The 16,737-nt window shown below is 39.8% G+C and overlaps 1 protein-coding gene across 6 annotated transcripts in view; it reads right to left on the bottom strand.

Annotated features, from left to right (window-relative positions):
- Positions 1-16,737, bottom strand: part of MROH9 (maestro heat like repeat family member 9) — a 57,824-nt gene that overhangs the window by 22,025 nt on the left and 19,062 nt on the right. For 5 of the 6 annotated variants that reach the window (XM_060196970.1, XM_060196972.1, XM_060196974.1 and 2 more), the window contains 3 exons: positions 13,927-14,031; positions 9,762-9,897; positions 6,657-6,781 (listed from right to left, as the gene is read on the bottom strand). In XM_060196970.1, the coding sequence (XP_060052953.1) occupies positions 6,657-6,781; positions 9,762-9,897; positions 13,927-14,031 (366 nt within the window). The remainder of the gene's footprint in view (positions 1-6,656; positions 6,782-9,761; positions 9,898-13,926; positions 14,032-16,737) is intronic. The other variant, XM_060196971.1, reaches the window with a different exon arrangement.

Raw genomic sequence — 16,737 nt, 5'->3', positions numbered from 1 at the left:
CCTGTTGCTGTCCTGAGCTTCTCCTCCATGTTCATAGCTGCATTATTCACAATAGCCAAAATATGTAACCAATCTAATTGTTCATAGACAGATGACTGGATAAAGAACTTTTGGGACAGGGGGCAGGCAGTGGTACATGCAATTAAGCACACATGCTACCATATATAAGGATCTGGGTTCGAATCCCCACTCCCCACTTGCAGGAGGGAGCTTCTTGAGTGGTGAGGAAAGTACTGCAAATTTCTCTCTGTCCCTCTCCCTCTTTATCTTCCCCACCCCTCTCAATTTCTATTTGTCATACCAAATGAAATAGAAAGAAAAAAAAAAGGAAAAGAAAATAAAGCCACCAGGAACAGTAAGTATATTCATCCTACAGGCACTGAGCCCCAGTGATAATCCTGGTGTCAATAAGGAAGGAAGAGGAGGAAGAGGAGGAAGAGGAGGAGGAGGAGGACTTGTTATGGGACATATACTCAATGCAGTACTACTCAGCAATTTAAAAAGGTGATATTGTGTCATTTTGGACAAAATAGATGAAACAGAAGTATATTAAGTGAAGTAAGTAAGGGAGTGAAAGACAGCTAACAGATGGTTTCACTCATATGTGGAATGTAGAGAGTTGAAACACATGAACTTTGGGAAACACAAAACAACAAAAAAAACCAAAAAAACTGTGGCTAACCCATTTCTACATATTATGCCATGTGCATTTAACCTGCTGTGCCACCGCCCAGCCCCAAACCCATTTCTTTTCACCATTTTGCAGATGCCCCAACTCTTCATCCGTAGTATTCCAGCCTTTAGGTTCATGATTAGTCAACAACTTGTTTGGCTTTGTATGTTAACTCTCTTTTCAGCCACCAAGTTCCAGAGGCTAGCATGATGCCAACCAGACTTCTCTGGACAGATAACCCCACCAATGTGTCCTGGAGCCCTGCTTCCTCAGAACCCCGCCCCACTAGGGAAACAGAGAGGCAGGTTGGGAGTATGGATAGACCTGTCAGTGCCTATGTTCAGTGGGGAAGCAATTACAGAAGTCAGACCTTCCACCTTCTGCATCCCACAATGATCTTGGGTCCATACTCTCAGGGTTAAAGTAATAGGAAAGCTATCAAGGGAGGGGGTAGGATACAGAGTTCTGTTGGTGGAAATTGTGTGGAGGTGTACTCCTCTTATCCTATGGTTTTGTCAGTGTTTCTTTTATATATATCTAGAAAGCTGCATCAGGGAAGAGAGTAGGTCCCAAATATGGGAAAAGTATATAAATATTGTTAACTATAAACCCCATTGATTTGATCTGGGACCCATATTTAACACAGGAGTCTATGTAACCTCTACATCCCTGTAGGTCTGAGCTCATATTCTGTAGTCACAGCTCAGACCATTCTAGGCTGTGTTCATTGCAGGACTCATCTTTATTGAGTGGCAGAGTATGTTGCCCCAACCACCCTTTGGAGAATGGGGCAGTCCCTCAACCTATTTTTTATTTGTGATTAATAATAGTTTACAAAATTGTAAGATCACAGGGTATAATGCTACACCACAGTCATCACCAAAGTTTTGGGGCTCCATTCTCTCGTGAAAGCCACTATAGTTTTCACAAAGTCTGAGAGAGAGCTCCTCTTCTTTTCTTCCTCCTCTTGCTCCTCCTCTTCTTTTCCCTTCTTCTCTTCTACTTTCCTCTCCCCCCCTTTTCTCCTCTTTCTCTTTCTTCTTCCTCTTATTTCATGTGTGTCAGTTCTCAAGATTCTACATATGGGTGAAAACATCCAGTAGTTTGGACATACATACCTCTTATTAATAGAGATGAAAACTGGAAACCACATTATATTGCTCTTTGCCTCATTTTTAATTGGAAAATTATAATATTAAAAACACAACCTTGAGTACTTTTATGTATAATAATTCACACACACTCCTCTAAGTCTTTTTAAATGATATAATTTTCTCTCTAGTACTTTTTAATCTTTCTTATCTTTTTTCTTTTCTTACCCTTATTATTAAATTCAATTTATAATATCTTAAGGTTCTTTAAATTGGTGTTTATGTTCAAAGATTATTGCTATAGTTTATATTTGTCACCAAGCAAACTGCCTTTCTCTGAAAGAAAACTATTGAGTGGTTTTACATATATGTGCAATATGAAGAACTAAAGCCAGTTCAGGGAAGATAGCACAATGGCTATGCAAACAGATTCTAATGCTTTAGGCTTCAAGGTTCCAGGTTCAATCCCTAGTACCACTACCAGCCAGAGCTGAGCAGTGCTCTGATAACAAACAGAAAACAGGAGGGTGGGGGCAGAGCCAAGATGGCAGGAGACATTATCTCCTGACTTTCTCTCTGCAAAGCAGCTGCTTAAATCCTGGGAATATAGAGTGAGGACAGGATTTCCAGGCCAGTGGTTGAGTAAGCACACACAGGAGAGGTCAAAGCACAGCCAAGGAGTAAAGTCGCAGATCACATATAAGCTGGAATAGGCTACAGAAAGGACATAGCACATATGAGATTCTGAGCCACAGAGCCCTGTGAGTTACCATTCCTCCTTTGTACCCCCACCACCCCTCACTCCAGAGGGGTTAGGGAACAAGTCACAGACAAGGGGACCTCCTTCAGAGAGATTCCTGCTCAAGATTCTAAGATCAGTAGGGAGTCATTAGAAAGAGGTTTTGTTTTGTTTTTTCTTTTCTGCTGGAACTCTCTCTTATTGGTCAACTTCCTTGACCAGTCTTCTGCCTCTTCTGGGGCTATGGGCATCTAAGACTCTAGCTTTCTTTTTTCCCTCCCTCTAGCTCTTTAGTTTATGTTGCTTTTTGTAACTGTGTAGGAAGGGGGAGGGTTCTGTATCCAGAAGGATATCCACCTCTTCTTATTACTTTGACTCAAATTAGCCTTTGTTGGTGATGCATTGCATTTACTGGTGATTGATTGTCCTCTCTATTGTGGTAGTACTGGGTGTTTGTTTATTTGTATTTTTTTGTTTTGTTTTTTTCTCCTTTCCTCTCTCTTTTTCTTACCTTCTCTCTGATTTGAAAAATCTTAGCTTTTGCTCCTGTATTTACTTATGCTTATTTATGATTTATCTTGTGTAAGAAGTCTGACGTAGAAAGCCTTTTCTTTCTTTAACTCTCTCTCTCTCTTCCTTTATTTTCTCTCCCTTTCCACAATCTCTTAAATTTATGCTTGATAGTGGAGTTTTGTAATTTCTTTTCTTGCTTTGTATTTTTTTTTCCTGTTTTTGTTTTTGTTTTCTTTTTTCTTTTTGTTTGTTTTGTGTTTGGTGGGGAGAGTTTCTGTAGCTAACAGGCTTTGGTTGAACTGCATCAATCATCGCTTTTATTGTTACTGTTGTATTTGCTGAGGTTTGTGACCTCAGTTGTAAGAGGCCTTTGGTTTACTGGGGCTTTTCCTCATTCAGCACAAAAACTGAACATAAATAGACAAGGCACAAAAATATAAAACATACCAATAAAAAAGTCTGGTCAAATCAAAAATAATTAAATCAACTATGGCAATGAATCAGAACAGGAGCCCAGGAAGAAATTCCAACTAAGCCAGGAGCAACTAAAAAGGACATTAAGACTCTCTCCCAGAGAGTCTCAAACAGAATAAACCCAGACCTGAAAACATCAAGGCACATAGTTACAATGAAAATAAGTAAGGATAAATGAAGGATCCTAAAGGCTGCAAGAGAAAAACAAAAATTCACATACAGGGGAAAACCCCTAAGATTATCAGCAGACTTCTCCACTCAAACTCTAAAAGCCACAAGAGAATGGTAAGGTATCTATTGAGCTCTCAGCGAAAAAGGATTTCAACCAAGGATAGTATATGCTGCTAGACTTTCATTCAGACTAGATGGAAGAATAAAAACCTTCTCAGACAACATTAAAGGAGGCATCTATCACCAAGCCTGCCAGGTGATAAAAAAAAAAAAGGTTCTAAAAAGGCTCCTGTAAACAAGAACATCACCAAAGTATTGCCATATAACAAAGCAAATAAAAAATTGTTGAGTAATTGCCCTGCAAAACCTTAAATTCATAATATCAATAAATGTCAGTGGCTTAAATTCACTCATTAAAAGGCACAGAATGGGAGGATGGATCAGAAAACACAACCCAACCATATGCTGCTTGCAAGAATTCCACCTGACCCAACAAGACAAACACAGACTTAAAGTGAAAGGATGAATGGAAAACTATCATACAGGCTAATGGACCACAAAAAAAAAAAAAAAAAAAAAGCAGGACCATTCTCATCGCTGACATAATAGACTTTAAATTAAATAAAGTAATAAAAGATAGGAAAGGTCCTTACATAATGATCAGAGGATTAATCAATCAAGAAGAATTAATAATTATTAACATCTATGTTCCCAATGAGGGCCCATACTGAAAGAGCTACAAAATTGCATCAGTAGTAATATAGTAATAATAGGAGACTTCAACACCTCACTCTCATACTTAAGACAGATTAGTAAAGGAGAGAATAAACAAAGAAACAAGAGAATTAATCTAAGAGATGTATAGACTAGAACTCCTGGACATTTTCAGAGTTCTTTACCTTAAGAAATAGGAATACACATTCTTTCAAACTCCACACAGCACATCCTCAAGGATAAACCACATGTTAGGTCACAAAGACAGTATCAACAAGTTCAAGAGCATTGAAATCATCCCAAGCATCTTCTCAGACCAAAGTGGAGTAAAGCTAACACTCAACAACAAATAGAAAATTACTAAAAGTCACAAAATTTGGAAACTCAACAACATACTGCTTAATAACTGCTGTATCAGAGAGAAACTCAAGCAGGAAATTCAAATGTGCCTAGAAACAAATGAAAATGAAGACATGAGCTATCAAAATATTTGGGACACAGCTAAAGCAGTATTTAGAGGGAAACTCATAGCCATACAAGCACACCTTAGAAAGCAAGAAAAAGCTCAAGTAAACCACTTTACTGTATGCCTTAAAGACTTAGAAGTAGAGGAGCAAAGGAATCCTAAAACAACCAGAAGGACTAAAATCACTAAAATTAGAGTGGAAATAAACAACATTAAAAATAAGAGAATCATGCAAAAGATCAATGAAGCCAAATGTTGGTTCTTTGGAAAATTAAACAAAATTGACAAATCCTTAGCCAGACTCACTAGAAAACAAAAAAAAGGGGGGGGGGAAGAAGATTCAAATAAATAGAATTGCAAATGATAGAGGTATCACAACAGACACCACTGAAATCCAATAAATTATGCGAAGCTTTCACAAACAACTATATGCCACCAAGCTAGAGAATCTGGAAGAAATGGAAGAATTCCTAGAAACATATACCCTTCCAAAACTGAACCAGGAAGAACTACAGAACCTCCAAATGGATCAAGGACCTGGATGCTAGACCAGAAACTATAAAATACTTAGAGGAAAACATTGATGGAACACTTTATCACCTAAACCTCAAGGACATCTTTGATGATATAAACCCAATTGCAGGGAAGACTAAAACAAAAACAAATCAATGGGACTACATCAAATTGAAGAGCTTCTGCACATCAAAAGAAACCACCACCCAAATAAAAAGACCTGTCACAGAATGGGAGAAAATCTTTACATGCTATACATCAGACAAGAGGCTAATAGCCAATATATAAAGATCTCACCAAACTTAGCAACAAAAAAAGCAAATTATCCCATCTAAACATGGGCAGAGGATATGAACAGAACATTCACTACAGAAGAGATCCAAAAGGCTAACAAACATACAAAAATTGCTCCAGGTCACTGATTGTCAGAGAAATGCAAATAAAGACAACATTGAGATACCACCTCACCCCTGTGAGAATGGCATACATCAAAAAGGACAGCAGCAACAAATGCTGGAGAGATTGTGGGGACAAAGGAACCCTTCTGTACTGCTGGTAGGAATGTAAGTTGGTCTAACCTTTGTGGAGAACAGTCTGGAAAACACTCACAAGGCTAGAAATAGAGCTCCAATATGGCCCAGTAATTTCTCTCCTGGGGATACACCCTAAGGATTCCATAATACTCAACCAAACATATATGTGTACATATATGTTCATAGCAGCACAATTTATAATAGCTAAAAATTAGAAGCAAACCAGGTACCCAAAAACAGATGAATGGCTGAGGATGCTGTGGTATATTTATAAAATGGAATAGTATGCAGCTATTAATAACAATGAACTCATATTCTCTGAGCCATCTTGGATGGAGCTAGAAGGAATTCTGTTAAGTGAGCTAAGTCAGAAAGACAAAGATGAGTATGGGATGATCCCACTCATAAACAGAAGTTGAGAAAGAAGAACAGAAAGGGGAATTTAAAGCAGAATCTGACTGAGTTTGGAAATCCTAACAATTGAATTTTCAAAATTAACCTAATTGACAAATAATCTGATTATTAAATCAATAACCACCCCCAATAGTCAAACTATTGCTAAAACTTTGTGGAAACTATGGTGATTATCCTTGGGGGAGACAGCAGAGAGAACTGGGATAGTAGTGTGGACCTATACCCCTATAATTATGTTCTTGTAAACTATTATTAAATCATGAATAAACAGTTACAAACCAAACCTGAAGTAATAGATCACTAATTATGATAATACACATGAAACAAAAGTCATAGAAAACAGAGGTTCTATTACCTGGGCAATTTTAGTTTTGTCTTGTTGTAAAATCTTGGGCAGGTATTCTATTCCAGCAGGTGGTATTGGGAGGCTATTCTCCATATACCTCTCATTCTTTGCATTTGCAGTTTTCACAGTGTCTGCTGTATCCAGGGGGAAAAAAAGCTGCAAGTTTTAATTTGATCATTCCCTCTATGACATTGCTATTTCCAATGTCCTCTTCCTGCCTAATTCTAGAGATCTAGAGTTTTCTAAGTTTAACTTTCTGCTAATATCACATAGATGCTAGTCAGACTTTATTGTGTTTATGAGAAAGATCTGCAAGTATGAATGAAGGAAATACACATTTGTAACAAGTTGACTGGATATCATGTATTGTAAGATTCAGTCCACTGGAAAAGCTGTTGCTAAATTGAGACACCCGAGGAACAAGTAAGAGTGGGAGATGTTTTGTAAGGAGCTGAGGAAATAATACAGCAGAAAAAAGAAAGCTCTAAATGGAAGTTTCAGTTGCAGGTCTGTGTAATTACAGAAAAGATGGACTTTTCCATGATTTTGTTTATAACAGTTTGATAAAGGTATAACTGATGTACAACACCGGGAATATATGGAGGGATTATATATACTTTCACAGCACACTCTCCAATAAGATGTCAATGTTATTTTATTATAGTATTGAAAAGAAAAAAAGTAAGTTGGTCTAAATTGAACACAATTACTTTATTGGAAGAATTGGTTTTGTTATACATTGCTTCACTTAAAGCTGCAGTTTCCAAGAGTCTATAAATGATTTTTAAGTGAGGACTTATTATAGACCCTTGAAAACATTGCCACAGAAAAATAAACAAGACACTTAATAACTTCCAAAGCTTTCTTCCTTCCCCCTTCTCTCTCTCTCTCTCTCTCTCTCTCTCTCTCTCTCTCTCTCTCTCTCCCTCTCCCTCTCCCTCTCCCTCTCCCTCTCCCTCTCCCTCTCCCTCTCCCTCTCCCTCTCCCTCTCCCTCTCCCTCTTTCTTATTTTATTGCCACCAGGGTTATCACTAGTGCTCTGTGTCCGAGGGGAAGGGATGGGATACAGAGTTCTGGTGGTGGGAATTGTGTGGAGTTGTACCCCTCTTATCCTATGGTTTAGTCAGTTCCCTTTTTATAAATAAAAAAATTAAAAAAAAAAAGAACCCACCACACCTGTCTGGTGGTCTCTTCTCCCCTTCCCTTCCCTTCCCTTCCCTTCCCTTCCCTTCCCTTCCCTTCCCTTCCCTTCCCTTCCCTTCCCTTCCCTTCCCTTCCCTTCCCTTCCCTTCCCTTCCCTTCCCTCCTTCCCTTCTCTTTCTCTCCCCCTCTCTTCTTCCCTTCCCTTCCCTTCCCTTCCCTTCCCTTCCCTTCCCTTCCCTTCCCTTCCCTTCCCTTCCCTTCCCTTCCCTTCCCTTCCCTTCCCTTCCCTTCCCTTCCCTTCCCTTCCCTTCCCTTCCCTTCCCTTCCCTTCCCTTCCCTTCCCTTCCCTTCCCTTCCCTTCCCTTCCCTTCCCTTCCCTTCCCTTCCCTTCTCTTCTCTTCTCTTCTCTTCTCTTCTCTTCTCTTCTCTTTCCCTTTGCCCTTCCTCTCTTTCTCCCTCCCTCTCTCTCTTTCTCTCTTTCTTTCTCTCATTTGAGAGGAAAGAGAAAAATTGAGAATTATAGGGGAGATAGGGAGAGAGAAAGAGAGAGAGAGCCTACACTACTGCTTCACCACTTGTGACGTGTGCCCCCTGTAGGTAGAGACTGGGAACTTGTGCATGGTAACATGTGCACTCAATGAGATGACCCCTGACCTATTATTTAAACTCAACCCCTTATTCAAAAACAATCATTAACCTATATAGATTTTTTTTTTTTTTTACCTCCAGAGTTATTGCTAGGGTTTGGTGCTAGCACTATGAATCCAGTGCTTCTAATGGATGGCCATTTTTTTTCCTTTCCCTTTTTCTTTTACTCCTATTTTATTCGCTAGGACAGAGAGAATTGAAAGGGGGGGTGTAGAGAGGGAGAGAAAGATAGACACCTGCAGACCTGCTTCACTGCTCATGAAGTGTCTCCAAGTCCTTTGGCATAGTACTATGTACACTGAATTGGGTACACTACCTAACCTCTTGGCTCCCTTAATCTTTTTTTTTTAAATATTTATTTATTTTCCCTTTTGTTGCCCTTGTTGTTTTTTCATTGTTGTTGTGGTTATTGTTGTTATTGATGTCGTTGTTAGGAGAGAGAGAAATGGAGAGAGGAGGGGAAGACAGAGAGGGGGAGAGAAAGATAGACACCTGCAGACCTGCTTCACTGATTGTGAAGCGACTCCCCTGCAGGTGGTGGGGCTCGGGGGCTCAAACCCGGATCCTTATGCCAGTCCTTGTGCTTTGTGGCACGTGCACTTAATCCGCTGCGCTACCGCCGGACTCCCTCCCTTAATCTTTTTACCAAGTTTGTGCACTCTAGGTGGTAAGCTTAGGCAACTATAAACAATTTGTGCTTTCAGGAATCTTTGTTAATTGATGCTCAATGCCTACTTGCTTGCTTGTCTATGTTTCATCTACCTATATGTAATCTATCACTAGATGGGTGCATATAGATAGGATTTCAATATATATAGTACAGCATATATGTGATTAAGCTAGCTGTGTGATAGGATAAATCCTTTCTCTGTTAAAGTTATTTAGAAATAGCTTGATACTTTCACGTCATATTTTTTAAGGCAAACTTAAGCTGTACTATTTTTTTTTTGGGGGGGATTCTGATTTTTCCCATGAATGAAATAAGACTGAATATTTTATTTGATGCCTCTTTCATGGGAAATCTATGCCTCTTTTTCAAGTACCATTGGTAAATTTTTTTCCTTTTTTCTTTCTCCATGCTCCCAGCTGGCATTAAAATTCAGCATTGATCTGGGTATAGTACTTTAAAGAGCCTGAAGAACCAATTTTATGTATACAAACATTTTTTTATAATTATAAAAAGAATTAAAATACATTTTAGAAGGTAGAACAATAGATCCTGAGGCAGTATGCAGAAATTCCTGGGAAAAGGAATCTTTACTGGGACACATGTGTAGAATAACTTGAACAATTTCCTGAGAAAAGAAGAGGAACCAGTCTCACCATTCTGACACTTGGCAATGCAGAGGAGGTGATACATCCCCAAGGATGCTTGCTGTGTGATTGAGGGATCTGAATGGGTACACAAAAGAGACAGTTCTGCTGCCAGGACACCCAAACACGGAGCATCAACGCTTGTCTAATGGAAGAAAACAAAGGATGAAAATCATTAACATTGAATGTCTGCATTTGATTCTCAAATAGATTAGACCAGGATTAGCTTGAAGAGATGTAGCTGGCATCTTGCTGAAGTTTATCTAAACGGTAGATACAGGACCATTTTTTCCCCCCAGGGAATTTATGTTGTTTTAGGAAGAAAAGTTCACAAATTTATCCTGCTAATAGATGCCTGTCCCTGTGAAGTATAGTGTGTGTGTGTGTGTGTGTGTGTGTGTAGTGGATTGGGTGTGATATTTTGATCCACCCGTATAAACTTTTTAAAAAAATTTCTTTATTGGGGAATTAATGTTTTACATTCGACAGTAAATACAATAGTTTGTGCATGCATAACATTTCCCAGTTTTCCATAAAACAATACAACCCCCACTAGGGCCTCTGTCATCCTTTTTGGACCTGTATTCTCCCCCCCCCCCCCATCCCAGAGCCTTTTCCTTTGGTGCAATATGCCAATTTCAGTTCAGGTTCTACTTGTGTTTTCTCTTCTGATCTTGTTTTTCAGCTTCTGCCTGAGAGTGAGATCATCCCATATTCATCCTTCTGTTTCTGACTTATTTCACTTAACATGAATTTTTCAAGGTCTATCCAAGATCAGCTGAAAATGGTGAAGTCACCATTTTTAATAGCTGAGTGGTATTCCACTGTGTATATAGACCACAGCTTCCTCAGCTACTCATCTGTTGTTGGACACCTGGGTTGCTTCCAGGTTTTGGCTATTACAAATTATGATGCTAAGAAAATATGTGTACACAGATCTTTTGGATGGGTGTGTTGGGTTCCTTAGGATATATCCCCAGGAGAGAAATTGCAGGATCATAGGGTAGGTCCATTTCTAGCTTTGTGAGAGTTCTCCAGACTGTTCTCCACAGAGGCTGGACCTATTTACATTCCCACCAGCAGTGCAGGAGGGTTCCTTTGACCCCACAACCTCTCCAGCATTTGCTGTTGCTACCTTTTCTGATGTACCTGTATAAAATTACAGTGACTCCTTTCACTGAGTGGAAATTACGCCTTCACCTCCCCTCCTCTGAGTAGTGCTGCTGTAGTTCTGGCCTCTGGCTCCACAAAGCAAACTGTCTTTCTTTTCAGTATCCCCTAGCCTTTAATTTTTTGTATATATTTATTTGTTTACTTATTTATTCATTATTTATAGAGCAAGCAATGTGTAAGCCACTCAGATCTGGCATATGCAGTGCTGGGGACTGAACCTGGGTCCTCAGGTATACAAGTCATGCACTTTGAGGGTAAGCTCAGGCCTCCTGTACTAACATACTGAGGTACCAAAGGAACAGACAGAAGGGAGAAATGCCTTGCTGTGAGAATCACGAGATGATATATAGCTCACATTTTTTTGCATGCTTAAAAATGTAATAATTAGTGGAAGGGATATATCTTCTCTGAATGTAGGAGTTTCTCCACCTTAATGGGTATACAACGGGATGTGTAAGAGGAATTGCCTCTTTAAAAACTCTTTCTGGTAAGATAGAAGTAATAGGCTTGTTGGATAGGGCAAAGGTCTCTGAAACTTAGAAGACATGGGTTATAGTCATATATGAAGAAAAAAATCATTTGGCAGTGCACACACAGTACCTGACAGAGTCAGTAGCTACTTTTAGAGAAGGGCAGAGCAAATCTTCACTGGTTTTCTGCACTGGGTCAGAGGACAAGTACTAAGGATACTCAGCTTTGAATCAATATGTTTCTTGTTTTTGTTTTTATATTTTTGGCCCTTATTATCATTAATTTAATTGACTTGATTATCTTTATAAGGCATCATTTTTAAAAAGAAATGTAGGGGCCCAGGTGGTGGTCCACCTGGTTAAGTGCACATATTACAATGTGCAAGGACCCAGGTTCAAGACTCCGGTCCCCACCTGCAGAGGGACAGCTTCACGAGCAGTGAAGCAGGGCTTCAGGTGCCTCTCTGTCTCTCTCCCTCTCTATCTCCCCCTTCCTCTTGATTTCTGGCTGTGTCTAACCAATAAGTAAAGATAATTTAAAATAAAAGAAAAAGAAATTTAGTACTATTTTATTTATCCCTGCATTGTTCTGTTCTGGAAAATGCTGGTGTGCTTCCACCTGGTGGTTGTCAGTGAACATTGCAGAACAAACTGGCAAGCTGCCCCGCTGGGCTTCCCAAGGTCATTATAGCTAGGATTGCTCAGCAGCTTATGAGAGCCTTCTGCTGCACATATGAATTTACACATTTGTTATTTCACACTTGGATGAGTTGTGTGCAGTGGAAAATGAATTTTATAACTATGATCAAAAGAGACAATAAGATATTGTGTGGAAGATAAACCCCCAAATGTCTTACCGACTACTTGAATGGAAATCTTTATCTTTATATATATAAATCCTTCCCCCTGCCCCCTGTCATTTCTGTGGCTTTATTGATCCAGACTGACTTTTTCATTTAAGAATAAAGGAAAAGAGAAAGACATCATGACACTAGAATTTCCCCCAGTGCTGTGGGAGTCAGGGACTTGAACCTAGGTTGCCAGCATAGCTAAGCAGGTGCCTTTCCAGATGAGCTAAGTCACTATCCCTCTGCCTAAATGCAAAGGGAATCTGTGATAGACCCTAGTCAGATAGTAACCATCAAATACTTTTTGGGTGTGTAAAATGTGCTAGGAGGTCTGCAGAGAACAAACCAGATGGGGAACTACATATAACCTAAAGCTTCACTTCTAGAATGTTCTACAGTGATCCTTTTATGCATTTGAATGTTACACCCAAAGGAATCCTCATGCAACAGAGCACACCATAGACTGTATTTCCTTACGCAAAACATATTCCAGAACTGACTTTAAGCAAAATATAAAAATGCCAGGTATAAAGCTGGTGTAGGCTTTTTGTAGCAATATTTTTGGAGACTCTGCCATTAGTAGAAAATGACTGTGTGAGTACTGTATCAAGATGCATGTTTCAGAAACTGTCCCATTTTAATAATTTTCATGTCATGGAAGCATCATATATAAGCAGCATTATAATTCAATAACTGTGTTTCCTACATCATGATTGCTCCCTTTGTTCTCAACTCCTGAAATGCTGAACACTTATTCCCATACGTTTAAAAAGTTCAGTGAAGGAAGTAAAGTGGTATTTCATATTTTACAATTAAATGAATGAAAATTTCTTGTGCAAATTTAAACTAAATCTTAATTTAAAATATTTTAAGACAAGGAGAAATCGGAAGGAAAGTAAGGGGGAAGCATATATAAGGTTTCAAGTTACCCAGTGAGTCATGGAGGGAAATCTAGAGTCAGCCCAACCTGGTGTCAACATGCTTAGATTGTTTGTGGAAGAACATGAGGTGTCTTAAACAACTGTTGGAGAAGCTCTTCTTTGATTGGCATAATATCACAGAAGATGTTGCCTCCCTTACCAGTCTCCCAATCTACCAGTTCAACAATAGAAGTAACTATCTTACACTCTCAAGACCCAAGACTTAGACAATAGAACCAGAGATCTATTACTATTTGTATGAGAGAAGGGGAGATACCAGGTCACTGCTTAGCTTCAGCATATGCTGTGCCTGGGATTGATCCAGGGATCTCAGGTGTGCAAGTCCTTTGTTCTCTTTTGAGATATCTCCCCAGCTCAGAAGTGGCAGGCTAGAAATATTGATAGATATTAGAGTTTGGACTGGCAAAATATCTCACTTGGCTAATACACTACTTTGCCGTATGTGCAACCCAAGTTCAAGCTCACCCCCCACAACATTGGGGGAAGTTTCAGTGCTATGGTTCCGCATTCTCTCTCTCTCTCTCTCTCTCTCTCTCTCTCTCTCGTTTCCTCTCTTTCTCTGCCTCTCCTATTGGAAAGTGAATCCCTGGTGATGGCTGAGAGAGAAGGAGGGAAGGAGAGGAGAGGAGAGGAAAGGAGAAGAGAGAGAGAGAGAGAGAGAGAGAGAGAGAGAGAGAGAACTAGAGTTTATAGAAATGCAGATAGAGATGTCATGCATGCTCCCATGCTCCCTGAGACTTACATATCCTTTGACCTTCCGGGATGCGAAGCTAAGCACCCTGCTGATGATTGTCATGGCTCTTTCCTGTAAGAAGGAAGATTCTTGGTTCATCCATGTGATCATTTCCTGTCAAGAACACAAGAATTATCCTAGAATCAAACTGTGCATATTTCCATAGGTCTCTAACACCATTGAGTGCAGGGATCCCTGTGCCTCTGATTATTTCACACCTAACATTCATTTATCTCAAAAATATAACAAGCATCTAGTACACTACTTGAGCTATTATAGGAAGCACTTGCTTTGTTTTTTTTTAAATTAATTTATTATTATTATTTTATAGAAAGGAAACATTGACAAAATAGGATAAGATAAAATAGGATAAGAGGGGTACAGCTCCACACAATCCCCATCACCAGATCTTCATATCCCAACCCCTCCCCTGATAGCTTTCCTATTCTTTAACCCTCTGAAAGTATAGGCCCAAGGTCACTGTGGGATGCAGAAGGTGAAAGGTCTGGCTTCTGTAATTGCTTCTCTGTTGAACAAGGGCATTGACAGGTCCACCCATCCTGCCTCTCTCTTTCCCCAGTAGGGTGGGGCTCTGGGGAAGCGGAGCTCCAGGACACATTGGTGGGATTATCTGTCCAGAGAAGTCTGGTTGGTATCATGCTAGCATCTGGAACCTGGTGGCTGAAAAGAGAGTTAACATACAAAGCCAAACAAATTGTTGAACAATCATGGACCTAAAGGCTGGAATAGTGCAGATGAAGAGTTGGGAGGGGTCCTCCATTTTGTAGATAGCTAGTAGGCATATTTTAGTTAAATTTCAAAGGGCCTGTGGCTATACTAGTTTTTTTTTTTCCCTGAGCCTGAAATGTGATATACAGGTGGATCCAAGTTATTTTCTGGGGAGATGATGTCATGGCTGGAAAAGGAACAGAAAGCTGGATCAGGGAAGATAGTAGCTCCCTAATATGGGGAAGGGGTATAAATATTGTTGACTGTAAACCCCATAGATTTGATTTGGTCTGGGGCCCATATTCAGCTTAGGAGTCTATGTGACCTCTGCATCCCTGTAGATCTGAGCTCACATTCTGTGGTCGTGGGTAGGAACATTCCAAGCTGTCCCAATATCAACCCATCTTCCTCAGGTATAACATAGAGTATGTTGTCCAGCCTCCCTTTATAGGATGGAACATTCTCTACCATTTTTTATTCAAGTTGAGGGCAAGGTTCTATGGGGGGCCCACAGAGGGGTCTATTTTGTTGTTTCTGATAGAGATGACTGATAACAATGGAGAGAGAGATTTATTCGAGATCTAGGCCCATCATGTCTGTTTGGGAATCTCAGGACTCCCCAAATAGGGCCCCAGCTGATGGGGTGGCCTGATGGTGACCAAAGAGTCATCATTAAAGTATGCCAGTCTCTTGCCTTTATTCAGCTTTTGCAGTCCTTGCTTTGATAAGGTTAGCTTTGGAGTGAGTGAGAGAACTCTAACAGGAAGTAGGTGAGGAGGGTATCTAAGTCTAATTAGATACTATTTCATTAGGAACCTATACTGACTCACTGCAGACTATTGTGTACTTTTGCTTTCAGGTATATATTTTGCCCTAATTTATGGATACATGTGAACATATGTTCTATCTTATGGGACCTGGTCTACATCTACGTTTTGGGACTTTGTTAGGAAGTGAACCACCTGGAATGGAATTAGAGAATATTATGAAAGGAAAGGTCTCAGCTGAGTAATGAGGGTGAAGGGTTGACATTCCCCGCTTGATGTCTCTGGACACAGTCTGAAGTGAAGCATGCTGAGGTGGTACTCGTTGCGTTGATTGAAGCATGCTGAGGTGGTACTCGTTGCGTTGATTAGGTTGGGATCAGCGGATGCAATATCATTTGATATGAATTGAGAGAAGCATGCAGGAAAGGGAGCCCCATCCTGGAGGTTCTAGGACTGGGGGAAATATAGGCTCTATAGTAGAAATGTGAGGTTCCTGCTGTCTTAGGGTTAAGAAGACAATAGATAGTTACTGCTATAATCACATTATTTGGCAATAGGGTTAACTTTAAAATATTCCTTTGTTAGAATTTGCTGTATCATACACAACATCATCATAATTTATGTCCTTTGATATTTTTTGTATATAACTGTGCCAGTGGTTGCTTCTCTTCTCCCTGGGTCTAGACTTTTGAGAAAGACAACATATCAAAGACTCAGACTATGTATTAAAAAGACTCACTCCGTGCTTTAAAGTTTGAGACATACAATTTTCTACCTCTCATATTAATTAAATAGTGATTTATATGACTACAAATTTATAGGAGTATACATAAACACCATTCCCACCACCAAAAGACTGTGTCCCTCTGCACCCTCCCACCTCCATCCACCCTGGGAATCTGAACATTCACCCTCACCCTCACCTCAGGGTTTTTACTTTGGTGCCCTACTTTAGATTCAGGATACTAAAATCCTGCTTTTAGTTTCCCTTTCTGTTCTTTCTCAACTTCTGTTTATGAGTGGGATCATCCCATACTCATCTTTATCTTTCTAACTTAGTTCACTTAACATAATTCCTTCTAGCTCCATCCAAGATGGGTCAGAGAAGGTGGGTTCATTGTTCTTAATAGCTGTGTAGTATTCCATTGTGTATATATACCACAGCTTTCTCAGCCACTCATCTGTTGTTGGCACCTGGGTTGCTTCCAGGTTTTAGCTATTATGAATTGTGCTGCTATGAACATAGGTGTACACATATCTTTTTGGTTGGGTGTTATGGAGTCCTTGGAGTATATCTTCAGGAGAGAAATTACTGGGGTGATAT

Source organism: Erinaceus europaeus, chromosome 9 (genome assembly GCF_950295315.1).
Source record: "Erinaceus europaeus chromosome 9, mEriEur2.1, whole genome shotgun sequence".
In the NCBI taxonomy this organism is placed as follows: Eukaryota; Metazoa; Chordata; class Mammalia; order Eulipotyphla; family Erinaceidae; genus Erinaceus; species Erinaceus europaeus.
Note: the sequence above shows the minus strand (reverse complement) of the source record. Positions and strands in the feature narration are given on the sequence as shown.